Genomic DNA, 20,955 nt, shown 5'->3' on the forward strand with positions numbered 1-20,955 from the left:
AGCCTTTCTGCCTTGGGCCAAAACCATAGCCCAGGTATCTTCTCAGAATCAGACAATTCAGTGATAGCGTCCTGCTTTCATTCTAAAAGGTCTAGCAAGGAGCTGCCGCAGACTGGCAGAGATACCTGTCCCCAGACATACCTGGGTCCTTTGGTTAGTGCAGCCCAGGGACATGGCATAACCCAATCAGCAAGAGTCTGCCCCCAGCAGAAAAGAGATGTCACTGCAGTCCAGAGTCCAGGATTCCCCCAACAGAGAACAGCCCCTGGCTTGTGGCAGCTGATGTTCATGAAAACAAGCGGCATCTGGACGGCCAGGCAGAGAAGATTGCATTTGGTCCACGGTGATGGCTTCCATGCTCAGTGTGTCCAAGAGAACCCGAGAGCCTGGAGGTAGAATTAGGATGCCAAGTGCTTTGGGATTATTCCCACAGAGCAATTGGTTGTGGTCCAGGGGCAAGCTTGCTGCCTTGCCCCTCCTACCAGCCATTGTCTCCTGCCTTTGTTGCTCATGTCCTCAGGTTGAGAGGATGAAAGAGCCCCCGCTTTGTTTCCATGTCCCTGAAAGCACTATGACGGTGCCCAGCTCTTCCTACTAATTCCCAGGCTCTGACCCGTAGTGCTAGGTGCAGAACACAGCCAGGGCTGTGGCTTTGGGAGACACGGGTCCTTGGAAGGGGAGGGGCTGTGGGGTGGGATGTCCTGAGCTTTGTTTTTTACGGTCTGGGTTTGAATCCTAGCTCTTCCTCAGCTATCAGTTTAACATGGAAGTGTTTCCCTTGCACCGGTTTTCTCAACATCTATTAACAGGACAAAAGAATGGGTTTAGTTTTAACATTGTCATACATGTGTGCTGTGCACTGTAGTCAAACTCACCCCCCCTCCAACTGCACTTTCTTGTCTTTCCTCTTCTCCTTTCCTTCTCAAATAATCTCCTTTTCATTTTCTTACTTTAGTGAAAGTGTGTGTGTGTGTGTGTGTGTGTGTGTGTGTGTGTGTGTGTGTATGGAAGGTGAGGAATCTGCTTATATTTATGCACATGGCGCTAAGAAGATGACATCGGATATGCTTCTCCAGCACTCTCCCTGCACTTTAGTTTTTTTTTTAAGCCCACTGCCCCCTCCCAGCACCAGAGTTACACACATTCACAGAAGCATTAGGTTATTGTTCTTTTATTGTTGTCATTATAATTATAATGACATCATGAGCACAGGAATATGAACTCAAGTCCTCATGTTTGCAGCAGCAATCACTTTATCAGCTATATGTTTTGTTTATTTTTTTTAAAAAAATCTAAATTTCATATATAATACCTTGAAAACGTGATATTTTTTTTTTTCTGTACAAGTCTGGCTTTTCTGGCCTCTCTAGCTTTATCCATTTTTCTGTAAATGACATAATTTCATTGGATGGGTTTTTTTTTTTTTTAAACCTTGAAGAATTCAAGGCCTTCACCTTGAGGAGGCCAGAGGTGTAACAGCCATTGCAAAGGGCTATTTTACAATCTCTGCCTCCCTTCACCTCCCCCACCTCCCGATTGCCCACTAGCTCTGCCAGAAACCAAAGCCACCTGGAAGCAGGCAGCCCTCCTCAGCCCCTCTGAAGGAGAGACTGAATTTGGCTTGGGCCTCCAAGGTCCTCACCGGAATCTGGGGAGTCCCTAACTTGGATGGGGGAAATTACATCTTTATTTGAAACAGAGCACATTAGGGTTAGCTGTACCTGTGTATTTGCCCCCGATATAATCATAGGTTATTTCCATAAGATATCACAGTCGCTAAAGCCACCTCCACATAAATTGCTTCAAATGACACTGTTATCACTTTGGTGCTAGATCATGATGGCACTGCTCAGACAAAGGCAGAGCTCTATTACTGTATAACAAAATCTCAAGATATTTTGAAAACTGTAGTTCAGCATCTTTTGAAATCATTCATATCTTTTTCTTATACATTTGAAGATGTCCTTTGCAGAGGGGTCACCAGGCTGCTCAAGGGGTCACCATGGCACAAAAAAGGTGAAGAAAATCTTCTGAAAAGTAAACGAAAAAAAAAATTGTGGCAATAGGTCCCCGTGTGCATTAGACAAATAGAGCAATTTTCAACTGGGTATGATCCCCCCAACCCTCACCAAGGGGTACTTGTCAATTCTGAAGCTGTTTGTGGTTGTTGGAGGTAGTTAGTATACAGCTCGTCCAGTAGATGGAGGCCACTGATGAGACTAAGCTTTCTTTGTGCATAGGAACTATCCCGTGACAGAGGCTCTTCAGATGTGCTGGGACTGAGAACCACTGGGCCGGGCTAGCCGCTTAGCCAGCTTGGACACCTCTTATTATTAAGTCTGCTGGGGCCAAGTAGGGTGCAACTTCACTAGAAACACCCATGACCACTGTTTCCTATAACGCCCACTGCACATCTATTCTGCATACTTGAGTGTGGACTGAGCACCAAGATTGCAGAGATGGGGTGTACTGAAGCCTCTCTGTGGCTGAAGGGCAGTTGGACGCGACCTGGTGAACTTACGTGCAAGGTGCTTCTGGGTGCCAGGCAGTGTGCTGGCTGCCAGCTGATACATCTTCTTCTAATCTGGCCTTTTGGTCCCTCTTTCAGGGGAGTGGCTCTAAGCTTTAGCCCTGTCCTGATGGGACCTATGGAAGACACTCGTGGATGTTTCCAAGGTGTCTTTCATAGGACCTCTTTTGTTCTGGCAGGTACCCTAATGACTCAGCCTGTGATCCTCTCAAAGGAGACTTGGCACATTGGCATATGTGGTTTCTCTTGTCTGACTGTTGTCTTATTGATGTATTAATACCACAACAGCTCTTCTTTAGGAGAGCCAACAGGGAGGAGACATAGGCTCGGGTGTGCCCGTCAGGTGAGGCATCCAGGGAGCAGCGCAACAGAGTGTTTGAAATCCTGGAAGTGGAGCTCATCTCTTACACTGCCCGCATTGCTCAGCATTGTTTATAGAGAGAAGAGAGCAGCCTGTCTCATAGGACCAATGAGAAGGGAGGATTGTGGGGGACATACACGCTCATAGGGTGGGGAACTCTGGGCAGAGAAAATAACCGTTGAGTCAAGGCCTTTATTGGGATCCAGCGTGTTATTCAGGTCGGTTCTCCATCAGATGTGATGATTGGTAGATTTTGAGCAAGCAGGCTCAAGTTCCTGGAGCTCATGCCAAGATCTACACAGTCCATGTGGGATTTAGGGGCCAATGGAGCAACTTAGTTAAGTAGGTCATATCTCACTGTCCCTTAGGCAGGTGGCCAAGGCTGTAATCTGGATGTATCACATGAGGAAAGGGAAGATTAGAGAATTGCATCAGGGCACATAAGGATCCTTCTGCTATAAGAAACTCAACCCTTTATTCCAAATGGACACTGAAGCAGTGTGAAGAAGTAACACACTCTCCTGGGGGTAGGTGCAATGGGCCAGCACATGGTCCGTACCCTCAAGGAACCCTCATCTCAGGAAAGACTGATGCTAAACAATGTGTTAAGATCCAATGGAGATGCTCTAAGAGCACACATCAGAGTACTTGTGTGTGTGGGTACCACTTAGTGTGGGAGTCAGGAGGTTCTCAGTGGAGTTGGTGAGAGCAAGAGAGAATGTTTCAATACAAAGAGAGAATGTTTCAATCAGAAGAATGGGTAAGTTACAGGTCTCAGAGGGAGTGACAGCATGGGGCATCAGTGCACCCCGAAGGACTCTGACTCCTGCTGGGGTGCCCTTTAAGAGGTGGCAGAATGCAAAGTCTGGGGAACGAGCAAGAACTGGCTCAGGAGGAATCGTGATACCATGCTTGGGATCAAGGGAAGGACAGCTGAAAGGCTTTAGGCAAGAGTGGCAGGGTGTCTTTGTTTCTCAGAAAGGGAAGAGAAACCCGTTTCCACCTGGGACACTAGTGAGGTTTCCATGTAAACAGTGTGGAACCAAGAGCTAGGCTGACGAGGTGATGATACTCCCCGGTCAGTCGAGCAAGGTGAAGAACAGACCAGGGAACCCTGAGTCAGAACAAGGGAAGCCCACACAATCTGGATGGAACTAATTTTCGTGCCGTATTCAGGATGAAGGAAGATTGAGCTGGATTGAGAGAAGAACTGTGTGGAGGAAGTTTGACTGTAAAGAAGCGGGGGTCGAGGGGAGAGTCGCTTATCTGCTGGTCACACTAGGAAGACTCTGAGGAGATGGTCCATAGATTGTGCATGGAACAATTAGGTAGGCACAGCAGAGAAGGGCACACCAGGCAAAGGACCTAGCCTGAAAGGACCAGGCGAATTCAGAGTGAGGAATCTGTTCATGATGTATGAAAACATGAGAGGCACAGTGAGAGGGGTCAAGCTGAGGCTGGCCACCAGCATCCCTTACTGAGGAGTTCTTGGTCCTTTCCTTGGGTATTATTGAAGAGCCATCAATGCTGCTGGGCCCAGCCTCTGCCATCTGCATCCAAAGCGTCCTGCCAAGAAGCATCATAGAGATGGCCAGTGGCGGGCAGCATACTGGAGGTGTTTAATGGTGTCCCTGTGGCCAGTGGGACACCTTCGGTCATGATGATTTATTCAGCATCTGCCACCATCTCCTGAAGTTCCTCTTCAGTCAGGTTCATTAATTACAAGGCTTTGACGAATCCATATCTCCAGCCCAGACCGCGCTCCCAGACTCCAGTCTCCAGTCTAATTGCCTTCTGGCCATCTTCGCCTGCCTGTCCCACTGGTATCTCCAACTAAATTTGTCCAAAATTGACCTTATCAGTCAATAAATATTTACAGAATTGAATTGAATTTTCCTGCCAAATTTCTCCAAAGAGCTAACTCCTCAAAAATTATCATTATTTGTAGACAACACAATTGTGTACCTAAAACGCCTAAGGGAATCAACTGAGAAATTTTAGAATTAAGAGCCACGTTGGCCAAGGGATGAATACATAAAAATCAATAGGTTTTCTGTATATTGGTAATAACAGTTAGAAAAAAAGTAGGAAAAAATGTTATTCACTAGGGCAACAAAAAGCACATAAACTTTCTGGACATAACTGGAGCAAGATGGGGTAAGACTTTCAGTAAGAATGGTACAAGTCTTTCCTGAAGGGTTGGCTTGTATTTATTGATTATTTATTGTGTGCCAAGGGCTATACTGAGTGTTTAGCTATGTTGCTGTGGCCACCACACTTGTCTGTACCCGCCATCGCAGAAGTGGGTTTTCAAGTTATTTGTTTATTCAAGTATTATTTATTGAGGCTTGTTTGTGCATGTATCACAGTGCGTGTGGAGGTCAGAGGTCAACACTTGAGGGTCAGTTCTCTCCCTCCACCACGGGTTCCGGGGATTGAATTCTGGTTGTCAGGTTTATATGGCAAGCACTATCAAAGCATTGAAACTAAGTCTGAAAGAGTTTAAATAAATAGCTCATATGGCACTAAGTGGCAAACGTGACATTTGAATGCAAGGCTTTTGCTTCCAGATTTTATCATTGTAACCTGTTCATTAAGCCACCACCCAAATAACCCATATATAGGCCAGTGAAGTTGATGTTTGTTTGTTTGTTTCTGAATGTTATAATATTCATTCATCTCATTCAGTCATCTACTCAAAAGCTATGTACTGAGTTTCTGCTACAGCTAAGTATTACTGGATTGGGTACTAGAAAAACAATCTGAATACAATCTCCAGGAGCCTCTTGATGAAGACAGCCACATACACATGTCATTATATCACCATCCGTGGAAGCAACGGTGTTCAGAATGAGTGATGATCGGGCAACAGGGTACTTGAGGCTGCCTTGAGAATTCTGAGCAGGTTTCTGGAGGAGGCAATGAAGCTGTAAGTGCCTGCAGTTAGCTTGGTGAGGAGTAGCCTGTGTGCAGAGCTGGGTGGGCAATTAGCATTCATTCATTCATTCTTTCTTTCAGCCTCTATGAACATCTGCTAAGGGCCAGATGTGGGATCAGGGGACTGAGAAACTGCAGAGAATAAACAGGGCTATGATGTCATGGAGGGGCACCTTTGGAGACCAGTTGGCCATGCAGATTGTTACAATATACAAGTCACAGGCCCTTGTGCTGGGATCATTGGAGTAGAATAGTAAGGCCCGGACTTCACTCATGGTGACCTCCTGAAAGCATGACACTAGCTTGAAATCCTGAAAGAACTGAGAGTGTCAACCAGACCTGCTGCGGAAGCAGGAGATTTGGTGGGCTGAAGGACCAGAACTTGCCAGAGTCATGAGGAGGGGATGTGATGGGCTCCGGGAGCATCACAGATGCACAACAGGTGGTAGGTGTGGGAGCATCCCAGACGCACAGTAACAGGTGATCGGGAAAGAAAAAAGTAGGACACAAGAGGTGGGTACCTTAAGGCTTGGGGGGTCAGGGAAGAATTTTGTCTTTTTTTTTTTTTTCTGCTGACTGTTATGCCTGGTTGAGTGACTTTGTCAATGTAAATAAAGGAAGAACATTACTGAGGATGAGAAAGATAAGTGTGCCTGCTCATAAAAGCTGAATGTTTTAATCTGTGTGAGGAATCTAAGCAAAACGAAAGCCACACAACCAGGTGGAAAACAATGCTGGCAACAAACATGATGGAAGATTAAAAGCTTGATTCTACAGGGTGAATACAAACTGACAAGAAGCAGAAAGGCCTGATGCAAGAATTGAGTGCAGAAAATTTTGAGCACTCTCTATTCAAATGCAATAAGATTAAAAGTCACATGGGATGCACAAAGGATTTACATATAATATACATGATATATAAATATGTAAATCAACTAGAAAAATTATAATGAAAAATGAGCCAAGGATTTCATCACATAGGTGACTCCCAAGAGGAAGAATTAAAATGATTAGGAAAAGGTGAAGTGTTATACAATGGTACGTGTCTACAATACCAACGGAGGCAGGGGAATCAGGAGTTTCAAGCCAGCCTGGGCTTTACAGGGAGACTCCAAAAAGTAAAAAAGAGTGAGAAGAAATGGAAGAGAAACAGGGAATGGAGGAAGAGAGGAGAAAGGAGACAAAAAGAAAAGGAAAGCCTGTTTGGAGAGATGGCTTAGTGATTAAGAACGCTTGCCACATGAGCATGAGTTCAAATCCACAGCACCCCTGTAAAAAGCCAGGCATGGTTATATATGAGTCTGTATCCCCAGTACCATGGAAGGTAGAGAGGAGGAGCACTGGGGCTTGCTGGCACTAGGCCAGCTCCAGGTTCAGTGACAGACCGTGTCTCAAAGGAACGATGTGGTGGGCTGCAACTGGTCTTAGCGACTTTGTGGGATCTTTTTTCTTCCATCCTTCTCTAGCCCCCTCTCACCCTTTCAACCCCCTAACACTAGATAAGAGAGAAACAGGATAGAGAGGGAAGGAAAGAGATCCCTGAGTAAAGTCAGGGGTTGGAAAGGGGGCATATCACTATCATTAGACTACTTAATGCTGATTAAAGCTGTCAAGCTCCTTAGGACAAATTTGGTCTTCGTCCTCAGGATATCTAATTTCTTCTTGTTGTTTCTTCTTTGCACACGACTTAACAAACCATGACCAACAGCAACCACCAACCAACCAACAACAATCCATTCTGTCTCTCGGGGCCCTAGCATTTATATCCCCTCTGAAAAGCACCTAGATTTCCAAACATCACACCATCACAGAAACCATCTGCAGCTGGCAGAATCACACCTCTGCTAGAGCACGAGGCAAATCATAGTCAGCTGCTGCCAAGCAGCCCTATCTTCCCACACCTAGGACTGAAACAAAAACATTCTTATAATATTTCTGTGTTTTTAAAAGAAACAAAAATTCCAAAATTGTCACTACAGAGGGGAGTAAAGAGGACGCTAATGTCCTCCTCTTTTCTCTGCACATTTGCTCATGGGCATGTATAATTGAATATAAATCCCCATATATAAGACACATACATATGCAAACACTCACACACATGAATACACACACGTGTTCTTGGAAACACACACACAAAGGGTGAAAAATAGATGTAGTTTCTGATTCAACCAAGCTAGCAAAACCATCTCAGTAAGAAAGTCCACAATGCTGCCAAAGACACCCCGAGATAGGCATTTAGAGACATGGTGATGAGAACATAATTGGCACACATTCTAGAGGATACTTTGGAAATCTAGAGGCGAAGGCCTCAGGGATGTTCATCCTCTTTGACCCAGCACCCTGAATGTTTGAAGGTTTGTCATAGAGAAATTATCTAAAAACCACCACCAACAAAATCTCATCCAGTTTTCTGGGGTGTTCTCCTGTCTCGGCTTTGTAGGGTAACTGTATCAACCAGAGCCCGAGAGCGTGGAGAATCATTGTGGTTACTGGAAGAGAGATTCAAGCTCCCCTCCTTTTTCTTTCCCCACCACCGTATAGGAAAAGGTGCCTGGCTACATGAGTCCTGGCTCCCGCTTCATCAGTATTTCTGGCTGCAGCAGCTGCACTGGTTAACTCACTGACATCCATTCGATTTCAGGGAGACTTCCAAGTGAACCGGCTTTCACCCCTTTCTAACCATGCCCAGCGGTGCCCACTGCAGAGGTCAGTCAGCCTGTAATTACAGCACCCCAGCAGACAGCAGAGCTGGGTGCAGTGGTTGCATAAATGGACGCTCATTCTGGGCTTCTGGCCATGGAAACCTGTTTTCCTCTGCACAGCCTGGCGCCCCGTCACCAGACCTTGCTCAAGTCCAGGTTGTGTTTATAAGCAGGATTAAAAAAAAAAAAAAAAGAAATGATCCAGAAGCAATTCAGATGGCTGACAATAGAATGGTTGAGTAAACTCTAGGATAACCATACACTGGGATGTTAGGCATCGTTTTAAAAATGCAGTTTATGAGCAGTTTCGGTATCTTGGGGGAGAAAAAGCTCATGTTGTGTTTACTGAATTGTTACAAAAGAAAACCAAGAAATGACCCGAATGGCCATACTCAGAGGAGTGCCTGAATACACTGAGACACATCCATGCCAGGCAATATTATGCATTTATATAAGAAATAAGTTAGATCTGTAGCTACTGAACTGAAAGGTGTCCCCGCCGTATTGTTAAGTTAGGAAGCAAGTTGCAGAGAAACGAGCTAAACTGCAATCTCGTTTTAGAAAACAAAATCATAAAATTTCTCCCAGAATATGTCCATATGCTTACATGAGCGAGGAGGGGATGGTGTGTTGGGGGTGGGTGGGGGAGTGGTCACCATCCTGGATACTGACTTGGGTAACTCTGATTGGTGCTTAAGAGAGGGAGTACGGGGCACCCTTCTAGCTCAGTCTGTAGAGCAAGGGACTCCTAACGGACGAGGCTGTAAATGAACTCATTTATGCCTGTGTATCTATGTGTATTATAAAGACATTGCCTTTTGTAATCTGAGGTTGAATAATCATTTACTGCAAGGCCCTCCAAAGGATATGCGCTGTCCAGTCTAAACAATTTTAACTGTGCATGGAAAAAAAAATTTAGGAAACGAAAATATAAATAGCCATTGCCTCTGAAGGAATGCGAGATTAAAATCATTTCATCCTTTTAAACCTTGCCTGTAATTTCAAGTGCTTTACAAAGAACGAAATGTATGTTATTATTTCACACACGGTGGCCTTGCACCCTCTTGCCAGCCAATCCTGCGTCTGCCTGGTACAGCCTAGCTTCTGCTCACCTTTCTCAAGCCCTCCTGCTCACCTTTGCTGTAATTCATGTATCTTCGCAGCAAATGGTGATTGAATTCCGGGCACTGGGGATGTGCCGGGCCAGGACTGAGCTCTAACGTTATAACATCTTAACTTCCAGAGGGACCATTTAGGTATCAAACTGAGTGACCTCCTCCAAAACCCTCATCACGGTCTCTCAATGGCATCCTCCACTTTCTGTCACCTTCCTCTCTAAGAATCACCCTCTGGGTCTCTTCCTCTGTTGTCTCTGTCTTCTGCCTCCATCTCTTTCACCTTTATTGTCCTATTACATGGACAGTGTTTCTGGGATCCATGTCCTGGGGCCCTCAGCTTCTCTGTTTATGGCAGGAGAGATCATAACCGGATTCCAAGTCAGTGTCTCCAGGCTTGGGCGGGTCTGAGCGGGGAAGCCATCTCTGGCAGTGTGTACGGTGGTAGTGTTGGTAGCAGTGGTTGGACTAGGCACGAATGAAGTCAGATACTAAGCTGAAGCCTCTGTGAGGTCTATATCAGAAACACTGTAGGTACTCCTTAAATGAGTACAGTTAAAGCCTCGCTTCCATGGGTGGATGAAGGCTGTTCTGGTGCATGATCTAGGCTCCACGGCTTACCACAGGATTGACCTAGAGGAGTGAGTCATCAGTGGCTTAATGCAGTCACGTCACTGTGCTTTCACCCGACTTTTAAGGTTCCGGGGTGAAGCAGTCTTGGTGCCTGTAGCAAAAAGGGGGTGTTCAGGGAGGGGCACTTGGGTGTTTTGGAAAGCTGTAAAATGAACGCTTTGCTTCATTATTCTTGCAATTGGATGTCTGGCTTCTCTTCATTTGTGAGCTTTCTTGTCCCTTTGCAGTGTTCATGTGTAGTGTTTGTTCTGTTCCCTGTTATTAGTAACACTCATTCTTTCCACAATGAAGGTATTCTTTTTCAACCCAATGTTTGCATGCCTTTTGATTTTGTTCACTTCAAACAACTCTCTGACACACACATACACAAACTCACACACACATACACACACATACCCACACAAACTCACATTCACTCACACATATATACACTCAAACATACACATACACACACTCACTTTTATATAAAACTGTTAATCTTACAGTACCGTTCAGAAAATTAGGGAACCATGGCTATTCTTTTATTTGTATTTTATCTGATAACTTTATAACATGGGTATTTTGTTTTTAGCATTTTGTTAGTCCTTTATTCCATATGCAATTTACTTTTCTATATTGTCTGAATTCAGAAGATAATTCTTTTCTGAAATAGTTAATTATTTTGATTTTTTCTGTTTTTATTGATTAAAAAAACAACTCATCTCAGTTTTTTTTATTTATTTTTAAATTTATTACAATTTATTCACTTTGTATCCCAGCTGTAGCCTCCTCCCTCTGCTCCCAACTCTGCCCTCCCTCCCTCCCTCTTCTCCTCTCATGCCCCTCCCCTAATCCAGTGATAGGGGAGGTCCTCCTTCCCTTCCATCTGACTCTAGCCTATCAGGTTTCATCAGGACTGGGTGCATTGTCTTCCTCTGTGGCCTGGTAAGGCTGCTCCCCTCTCATGGGGAGCTGATAAGAGAGCCAGCCACATCAGAGGCGGCCCCTGTTCCCCTTACTAGGAGGGAACCCACTTGGAGACGGAGCTGCCATGGGCTACATCTGTGCAGTGGTTCTAGGTTATCTCCATGCATGGTTCTTGGTTGGAGTCTCAGTCTCAGAAAAGACCCCTGGGCCCAGATTTTTTGGTTTTGTGGCTCTCCTTGTGGAGCTCTTGTCCCCTCCAGGTCTTTCCATCTCCCCCTTCTTCTGTAAGATTCCCTGCACTCTGCCCAAAGTTTGGCTATGCTCATCTTAGTTTTTGTGCGTATTAGGTGCTTTTTTTTTTTTTTTTTTTGGCAGCATTACTTCACATTCTATCTGTGCACTGAGAACCCCCTCCCCCACACAGTTTCCACATGGCATTCATTATACGATTTAGCATCCCTTATTATAAGAATACTAAATTTTCTACCCTTTAAAAGACAATACACTGTCCACATAACCTATTTTTCCGGTTAAATTTAGGTGTCATTTTCTCAGAGTTAAAACATGGCCTTGGGCTTTTGATGAGCATTACATCAGGCGGATAAATTAACTTTTCAATAATTTTTGAGAGGTTAATATTATAAATTAACCTTTCGGTAGTTAGGTTTTTCCACTCAAGACTACATCATTTCTTCCCAGTTCCTCTGATTTAAAAAAAAAAAAAAAATCCTTCTGTAAAACTCTTTTCCATAAAGTGATTACACGTTTTTTTACTCCCTCCCTCCCTTCCAACCTTCCTCCTCCCTTCTTTTTTCCTTCCTCCCTCCCTCCTTCTTTTTCTCCATTTCTTCCTGCTTCCCTTCCTCTCTCCATTCCTTACTTAGACCCTCCCTCCATCTCTCTCTCCCTCCCACCATCCCTCCCTCCCTTTGTTTCAGGACACTAAGGTAGAATCTCAGGGCTTTATTCTCATTAGGTGATCCCTGCATCCTGAACTACACCTGCGAGCCTGCCTACGCAAGTCTCCCTAAGTTTGTTTCCGTGTGTGCTGCACACTTTGTAGTTGCCACGAAAGGACCTTCACCTTCCCTCTTTCATCTCTGACTGGCAGATATGAACCTTATTGACTTTTGTACAGTTTTGCATTGGGTTACTTTGCTGAAATCTCTTCTCAGTTCTAATAGCTTCATGATCGATTCTCCTGGACTTCCTGGGCATATTAACATGCCATCTGCCAGCCATCTCTTTGCATCCGTCCTCTTTTCTTGTTTATTTCTCTGGTGTTGCACGCTGAGCTTTTCCAGGCAGGCACGTGGTCCTCGGGAGGATGCTGACATCTCTGTCTCATTTTCTGATGCCTATCGGGTGTTTCACCTAAAGTACAGTGTAAGGGACTGATTAATGGAAAGGCAGTGTTCTTCTCCCCTGTTCTGAATGCTTACTTTAATCAGAGTTACATGTCTAATTTTATTAAATGCCTCTTTAGCATTTATTCAGAAGCCCTTCACTTTTCCCCCCTTAATGGAATACTTTGTATTAAGAGATTTTTTTTAATAGTAAAGTCATTTTAGAGATTAAGTATCCTTTGTCAGTTAATCCCTAAGGTGGTTTTAAAAAATTAGTGTTGAGTCAACTTATCAGCACCATCATTAGAGGAAGTGGCCAGCCTGTGTGAAGTCCCAGTACTGAGCAATGGTAGCCCTGGCCCCATTCTTTAATTCCTCTCTGCTCTAATTCAGCCTCTGTAAGTGAAGATATTACTAGTGTCTGCCACGTGTGGCTATTGTGAATGTCGAGTCAATGAAGGTGAACTCAGAGTTGCCTAGACAAACACTGTCTGACTACAAAGGCCCTACTAGCTGATTTCGAACTGACTGTGTGCCTGCCTGTTACTGAGACTGTAAGATTTCAACCCACATGGTTTCTGTTCTTGGGCTTGCAGCCTCAAACAAAAGAATGGAAGTATGCTGGTATGCTAAGTGTTGGCCAACACAGGTGAAGGCAGCATGGCCTTAGCACACTGCTGAGTCCTCTGGCAGCATAGTGAGAAAATATAGACATACAGGACTGAGGGACGCTTTGGCTAGAAAGCTAAATGTAGGAAGGGAGAGATTTCAAAGCATCAAACCATGCAGAGACCCCCATGGACATCAGTTTTCTTTCCTTGTTGAAGAGCAGAGAGGAGCTGATGGATACTGGAGACAGCGGTGATAGGGTTGGCTCGGTTCTAGTTCTGTCATGGAAAGATGCCTCGGAATGAGAAGTGAAAAAGGTGGGAAGGACCAGAGTACATGGAGGAGTAGTTTGGAGACCAAGGAAGAGCTTGAAATGAGGGGGCGGGAGCGAGATAAAGACAGAGACACTGGCCGTGGGGCTGTGAAGAGAAAGGTGTCACTTTCAGTCTTGTTTAGACCTCATGTTGGGACACCATCTCATCCTCTAAGTGAAGGAGCAGCAGGCAAGGGAAGAAGAGGGGGTGTGCATCCCAAAGTAGTCAGGCCTGGAGCCCAGGGCTGGCAACTGGCTCGCACCGTGCGGCGCTACACCATCGGTGCTCGAATGGCAAGTCCTCTGGGCTGGACCAAGATAAGAGGCTCCACCATGGAAGCAGAGCAGTCAGATAAGAGGAAGAGGGTACAGCGCTATGGGAGGAAACCGCAGCATGGCTGCTTCTAGTGTGGTCCCTGCTGTAGCAGCATCAATGGTACGGGAGCACCAACAAGAACTGCCCCCCTCTCTAAGCCCCCTCCTGGCCTCCCACTTACCATTTATCTGAAGCTCTGTTTGACCCAGATCTACAGCTGGCAAACGCAGAGTGCAGCCCGAGCTGCAGCAGCTGAGCAGCATGAGGGCCTCAGAGAGGACACTCGGCAGGAAGACAGGTTGCAATATCCCCAGCACATTTGGTCTGTGATCTTGCTGCACCTGCTCGCAGGTAGACTGATGGGCGTGGAGAAGGATGAGGAGTCAGGCTGTGGTTCCAGTTGGTCTGGCTGTGCAGGAGAGGAGAGAGACAGGACTGGTGTGGGGTTGCTTTTGTGAAAGGTAGAGTCTGGAGCACATTTGAAATGAGAAGACCCCAGGGGAGAGGAGACAACAGGACAGGTGCAAGAAATGTCCTTAAAGGGCCAGGAGGTGTATGACTCCAGTGATCCCATCTAGGTGGAGGAGGAAGGATGGCAGCAGGGGACAGACGCATTGTTGGCTTGTATTTTCTAGGGATCTTGGGGGTGGGGTGACGCCATCAGCTGAGAACAGGGAAGCTGCAGGCAACGGAGGAGGCTTGAGATGGTCCCCTGGCTTGCTTGCAAAATCTGCGATGCAGTCTGGCTGTGGTTCTGTCTGACTTTAAGCTATGAGCACCAGTTTTACTCTTAGAGAGCTGTTCTGAGGCTTCAATATAATGGAACACAATGTACCACGTGGGTACTGGCTGTTACTCATCTTCCCTCCCTGCCTGCTATGCCCAGGGCAGCCCATGGGAAGTACTCAGAAAAGTGATGGTTCTTTGACACGGTATTCCAGCTCTTGGAAGCCACACTGAAGTTCTTTCTTTCTCTCTCCCAGGCCAGAACTGCACATTCCAACTTCAGGGTCCCAACGGGACAGTGGAGAGCCCAGGGTTCCCTTATGGTTACCCCAATTATGCCAACTGCACGTGGACCATCACCGCGGATGACCAGCACAGGATCCAGCTCGTGTTCCAGTCCTTCGCCCTGGAAGAGGACTTTGACGTCCTGTCAGTATTTGATGGGCCACCCCAGGCAGAGAACCTTCGGACAAGGTACCATCCTCCCCACCTCCCTGGTGCAAGTAGCTGGGCCTGAGCCAAGCTTAACGAAGAGCAGACCTCTGCTTTATTACCTAAGTTTCTATTAGCATACATGAATTACACATGATAGCGTATACAATGAATTTTGATCACAACTGCTCTTTTACCCACTCCTGCTTCCACTTCCTTTCCATCTTCCAGTTAGTCCCCCTTCGGCTTTCATATCTCCCGTCTCTGAGTGTGTAAGTGTCTGAACCAAAGGGTTAAATTAGGGTTACCTACCAGAACATAGGCAAAGCCTGAAGCATGGACACCTTACCAGTTGCCTACACCACTGAAGAAGGTGCATCTTTTTCATCTCCAGCAATTATTAACTACCTAAAATCCTCAGGGAGGGGCGGGACCTTGTGAGACCCTCCCCTCTCCGAGCCTTGATGGGCTCAGTTTTATACTAGGGATTAACTTCCTCTCCATGAGGCCCTCCTTTAACACCTCTGCTTGCTTGCTGTTGTTTTGTGACCAAGGTTTTGCTGTTGTAGCCCAGTACCTCAAATTTGTAATCCTCCTGCCTCAGTCTCCTGAGTGCTGGGGTTACAGGCAGGCCTCACTCATCATGCCTAGCCTTCTCTGTTTTTTTCTTTTTAAGGCTCCTAATTCCTTCCTCTTAACTTTGAAAAATACGATAGACAAGGCCATGTCAGACACTTGGGAAAACTGGGCAGAAATCAGAAGAAGTAATAGAGAAATTTCAGTCTTTTCATTGGTACTGATTTTGTCAGCATAAGTACAGCTTTGTCTGTCTGTCTGTCATCTGTCTGCCTTTTGGGTATATCCTCCACACACAGAGAAATGCTTATATTTTCACCTGGCCCCAAGTCCTTTGGAGAAGGCTGTGAGTTATGGTTGGTGCTGGGTTGTGCATCATGGGTCTGGAACCATGGAGATTTGCTAAAATTGCCCTTGCATTTGGATACCTTGACTGTTGGACTAGAATTGAATCTTCGGGATGGCCCTCATCTTCTCCAACTCTATCATGTCCAGTGGAAGCTAAAAGCAGAGGGGCGCTGAGAAGCCTAACAGTTGGGCCTCTGAGATGCCTCCTAAGACAAGGAGGTGAAGGAAGAGGCGAAGATGGGGTGAGAGGGTGTTACCCTCTGTCGGAACGGCAGAGTTTTGGGCAGAGATCTCCAGCACAACAGCTTTCTGTGTTTCATTGACCCGGAGGCCTGCCACTCTGCTTTAGCCCTGCCTTCTCACTTAAACATCCAAACTTCTCAGAGACCTAAAGGGTTTTTTGTTCACTAGCCAAGTTCCGGGGTATGTGGGGGGTGAGCTTGTCTATCTCAGGCTTACACTCTAAGCTGGCTTGAGGATGTTCATAGACTATGTCACACCTCATGTGCAGGGTGTCAGTGAGTCTGGGAAGCCTGCAGCAGAGGTAGGGTACTTTCTCCCAGGCATGACAGGGCTCACCCATCTTCCTGTGATACTGCTCAGGGTATGGCATACAGGTGATAGTCAATGAAACCTCGACACAGCAGTCAGCAGAGCAAAGCCACCGTCGCCATGGAGCTCACATGCCGACGTGGAGACAGCCATAGATATCTCAGCGGAGGCTGTGCAGGCAAAGTGGCACAAGGGTAGCTCGTGGGGCTGGGTTTTCCAGGGAGGCCAGGGAGGGCCACTGAAAGGGACAGGTGACAGATGTCCTGGCTGGGCATCTAAGGAAAGTTTGCAGGCCACGGGCATGGATGTTGTTGAGGTCTTCAGGAAGGTGTTCCCCCTAAGCCGCAGCCTATCCTGAGGAGGCTGACTCACTACCTGACTCAGTTGCTCTCTGGTAGGCTCCCCCTGTGTGGGCTCCCCTCCTTGTCGAATTCCTGATGTTCATTTCAGTTCGTTTCAGGGTCTGGCAGCATCAGCTAGGAGGAAGGGTTGGAAGGATCTCACTGCCTCTGAGCTCCCTGGGTAGCTCCCACATGGGACAAACCAGAAGGAGGAAGGAGCCCAGATAACATGGGAGTGTGCCACCCTGGGAGGGGAAGGGTGGTGCTTCTCAGAGGCGGGGACTCCCATGATGATTTTTCTGAATCATCATGTTACATCTGGCTGCTTTACTCGGGTTTCCTTGTTGAGGAATCAGTTGATGTTTTTCGTGTGTGTCGAGGAAATCAGTCATCGTCATATAAGGGCCTAGGACTGTGGGCATCTGTCTTCATGGCATCTGGGTCTGCCTCTCCTTCTTCATGGGTTCCCATGTTCTCTCCATTCCCTCAGTCTTGACAGACATTTTCCTGCTTTATTGGTCTTTTAAAACCTCCAGTGCTGGGGCTATCAATTTTATTCTTTCTCCATTATCTAACATATTGATTTCTGCTTTTATCTTTATCCATTCTTTTCTCCCACTTACCTTAGGCTGGCGTTGCTCTTTGTGGGTTTCATGAATTGAATTAGTCCCATTATTTCTTGTTTGATAATAAACGCATTAAGAGGCATTTTTCCCCTAAGTGCAACTTTGGCCATATCCTGTAAATTTTGATGGGTAGTTGTTATTTCAGAAAGAGTTTCTAATTGCAGTTTTGTTCTTTCTTTGACTCTGGAGGCTTTCCCTCAAATTTCAAGTGTTATTTGTTTATTCTCTTAAAACTTATGATCTAGTTTTATTGCATTATGATTGGATTATGCCTTTCAACTTTAGGGGGTTGTTGATTTTCTTTCTTCCTTTTAAGACCATATTTTATAAATGTTCTATGAGTATAGGAAAAATCAAATATTCTGTATTGAAGGATGGGAATTCACATTATTATTCCTGTGGGCTTTTTCTAATTTCCTATTTATTGTTTAATTGATATTTATCAAGAGAAACAATAGACTGGTCTCAGGCTTGCTTTTTTTTTTTTTTTCTTTTTTGTCTGCTGTCATTACTGCTATTTACAAGTTAAAAAAATCTTTATATGCTTTGAGGCGGTATCTTCAGCATATACATCTTTTCGTTTTTACATTTTATGTGTGTGTGCGGCATGTGTGAGTGGTGAACACATGTATGTGGGCATTTCTGTGTGCAGAAAGGTCAGAGGAGGACTTCAGGCGTCTCACTCTGTTGTTCTCTGCCATATTCGAGCCCGGGTCTCTTACTGAACCTGGTGGTAGCCAACAAGTCCCAGAGATCTTTCTGTCTCCATTTTCTTACAGCAGTGAGGTCATAGGCTTGTGCACAGCCGGGTGCTAGGGATTCAAACTCAGGTCCTCATGTTTGCACAGCAAATGCTCATACCCACTGAACCATCTCACTAACCCAATTATATTTTTAAAGAATTATATTCATTATTTTTGTGTGGGGGGGCACATGCATGCGGGCATGCTTGCATGAATGTAAAGTGAATGCAGGTGCCCATGGAGGCCAGGCATCTGGTCTCCTGGGGCTGGAGTTACAGGCACACAAGAGTTGCCTAACAGGGGTGTGCTGAGAACTGAACTCAGTCCTCTTGCAAGATCAATATGGTCTGATAGTCACTGCACCTCCCCAACTCCTGATAAATATTTTTAAACATTGAATCTTCACAGTGAATTTTTTTTATTTTCCCAATATAAAAATTGTCTTCCTTAATCAAAAATTTCTTTAGCCTTTTTTTTTTTTTAACTTAGATACTAATAATGCCATTTTTTTTTCCCTTTTAGGATTACATTTATCAGGGCAGTCTTTGCCAGTCCCTTTATTTATCTATGGCATTGTTTTAGGGATGGCCCTTATCCCTAAAGCATCACCGGGTTTTTGAGAGTTCCTGACAGCATCAGCACCCTTTAGCAGCAGTTTCGTCCACTCACCCTTCTGGGGTATCACTGATGTGCTTACTCATCTCTCATGTTGAATGCTTTCTATTTTTAAGCTCTGTGGCTGTCACTTCTTTTTTCCTGTCTTCAAGTAGAAGATTTCTTTACTTTTTCCCCCATGATTTTCACTCCGCTCATGGTTAAAGTGACTTCCTTAAAGCATATTTTAAGCTGCAGCTCTCTGTCAACATCCTGCTAACCTTTCCCTTAATGGAGCCTGACTGGCTGGGCGGGTGTCCTCTGGAGAAGTTCCTGAGTGCAGTAGAGCCGGGGGGATCGAGACCTCTTATTTTCTTGATGTCTCTCTTTCACACCTTGGGTTGCTTCCACGAGAGCTGTGAGATCAGGTAGAGTGGAGTCTTACTAGAGCCTTGATGCTCCCTGTTGAACTGGACAACTAGCAGGTTTTTACTCTTTCGGTGCCATTATGAGTAGAATTGATTTTCTGATTTCATTTTTGCTAATCCATAGAAATGTGGTTGACCTCGCTGTATTGATCTGTGCTCTGTAACCTTCTGAATTCTCTACTGCTCTACACAGCTTTGTGTACGTCTCTGAGAGAAGGCGATCTGACTTCCACATTTCTAGTTTGAATAACCCACCTTTCTATTTGCATCTAAACACTGGCCAGAAGCTCCAGTATAATACTGTCCAACCATGAGAGTGGCATGTTTTTTGTTTTTGTCTGAGTGACAGAGGGGAAGCATGTAGGTTCCCACCGTGATGGGTGTTAGATGTAGTTGTATTGCAGATAACCTTTAGACAAAGTCTTTTTGTTCTGTTTGTTTTGTTTTGAAGCTGAGGGCTTTGGGATAATCTGGTTACTTTATGACAGATACACAGCGAAGGGTATGCTCAGGAGACTGCCAGGCCAGGTGGTAGCCTGGACCAGAACAATGGAGAGAAGAGATGGGGTAGGTCTTTATGCTATGAGAAATAGCAGTCCCAAGCGTCTCTAGTATCTTTCTGGGGACTTGAAGGTAGTGAAAGAATAAGCAGATGATGACCCAGCGATGTTTAGCTCACACACAGAAAATGGGTGCTGGGAGCCTGTGGTGAATCCCAGTCCATAGGAAAATGCATGTGATGTGCCGTGAACACGCATTTGATGTGTGCAACAAATAGCATACAAACATCTCTAATATATATGTGTGATGTGTGAAATGTGGCCTGCCATACGGGCACGGCATGCCTGACTAGCGTGTTTGTGCATTGACGTTTTTCTTCAGTAGGACAGGTGAGTAATCTCTTGCAGTGTTATCCTGTGAGACACTCTCGGTAAGATCCCCAGGTTTCACTCTGTGTGTGTGTATGCATGCATAAACATATACACACAGACATACGTATATGTTGCAGTGCTGGGAATTGAACCCAGGGCCTCACATTCGATAAGCCAGCGCTCTGCCTCACCCTCTCTCATTTCCAGCCCCTAATCTTTATTTTTTATTAATGCTCTGATGTCATGCAAGTCTGGCTTTCCTGAGCTTTAACTGTGAGGTGGAGGCGACCGTCTGACCTCCCGAGGCTGCTATGTGAGCCTTCGGATGCAGGGGAAGCATGATCCCCACACGCTCCGGAAGTGTCATTTAAGCCCTTCCTGCCCTCCGGTGCTTGAACCTAAGAACTCAGCCGTTTCTGAAAGGCCTTGGGGCTGTCCTGACACTTCACCTGTGCCTTCCCATCAGAGAACTGAAGGCACTGTGGGAAGACAGTGAGGAAAGCACTGTGCCCAGGGAAGCTTACCATTGTGCATGCAATGGAGGTGTACGCTTCGTGTTCTTCAAGGCAGCAAGTTTACACATGCAGCACATACGAAGATCATACAGCATGCACGTGTATGTCGTGAGCATGTATATGATGCAGCACTGGGCGCGGGTAGTGTGTCGCAGATCTATCTAATGTGTATGTGTTTGTAGGAAATGGGTGTGCGAGGTAACCTGTGCGTGCGCTGTGCTTTCACATAATGGATCTGTGTGCCCGCCTCCCATGATGCTCCTCTTTCCTTTTCTCTCCCACACTGATGGTGGAGTGGGACCTCCAAGAGGCCTGCAGGCAGGTTTCTCTCCACCCGCTTTACTCGTAGGCCTCTGTGTCTATTGCCTGCAGCTTAGCAGGCAGGCACTCTGCAGTGACTGCACTCAGAGCACTCCTCCCTCTCCTCATCCCTC

General features: G+C 45.8%; 1 protein-coding gene across 1 annotated transcript in view; it reads left to right on the forward strand.

The window, feature by feature from the left end:
- Positions 1 to 20,955, forward strand: part of Csmd2 (CUB and Sushi multiple domains 2) — a 547,489-nt gene that overhangs the window by 55,158 nt on the left and 471,376 nt on the right. Inside the window, exon 2 of the mRNA XM_055610909.1 lies at positions 14,752 to 14,968. Within this exon, the coding sequence (XP_055466884.1) occupies positions 14,752 to 14,968 (217 nt within the window). The remainder of the gene's footprint in view (positions 1 to 14,751; positions 14,969 to 20,955) is intronic.

The sequence above is a fragment of the Psammomys obesus genome, unplaced genomic scaffold (assembly GCF_907164565.1).
Source record: "Psammomys obesus unplaced genomic scaffold, mPsaObe1.curated_primary_1811, whole genome shotgun sequence".
NCBI classification, from domain to species: Eukaryota; Metazoa; Chordata; class Mammalia; order Rodentia; family Muridae; genus Psammomys; species Psammomys obesus.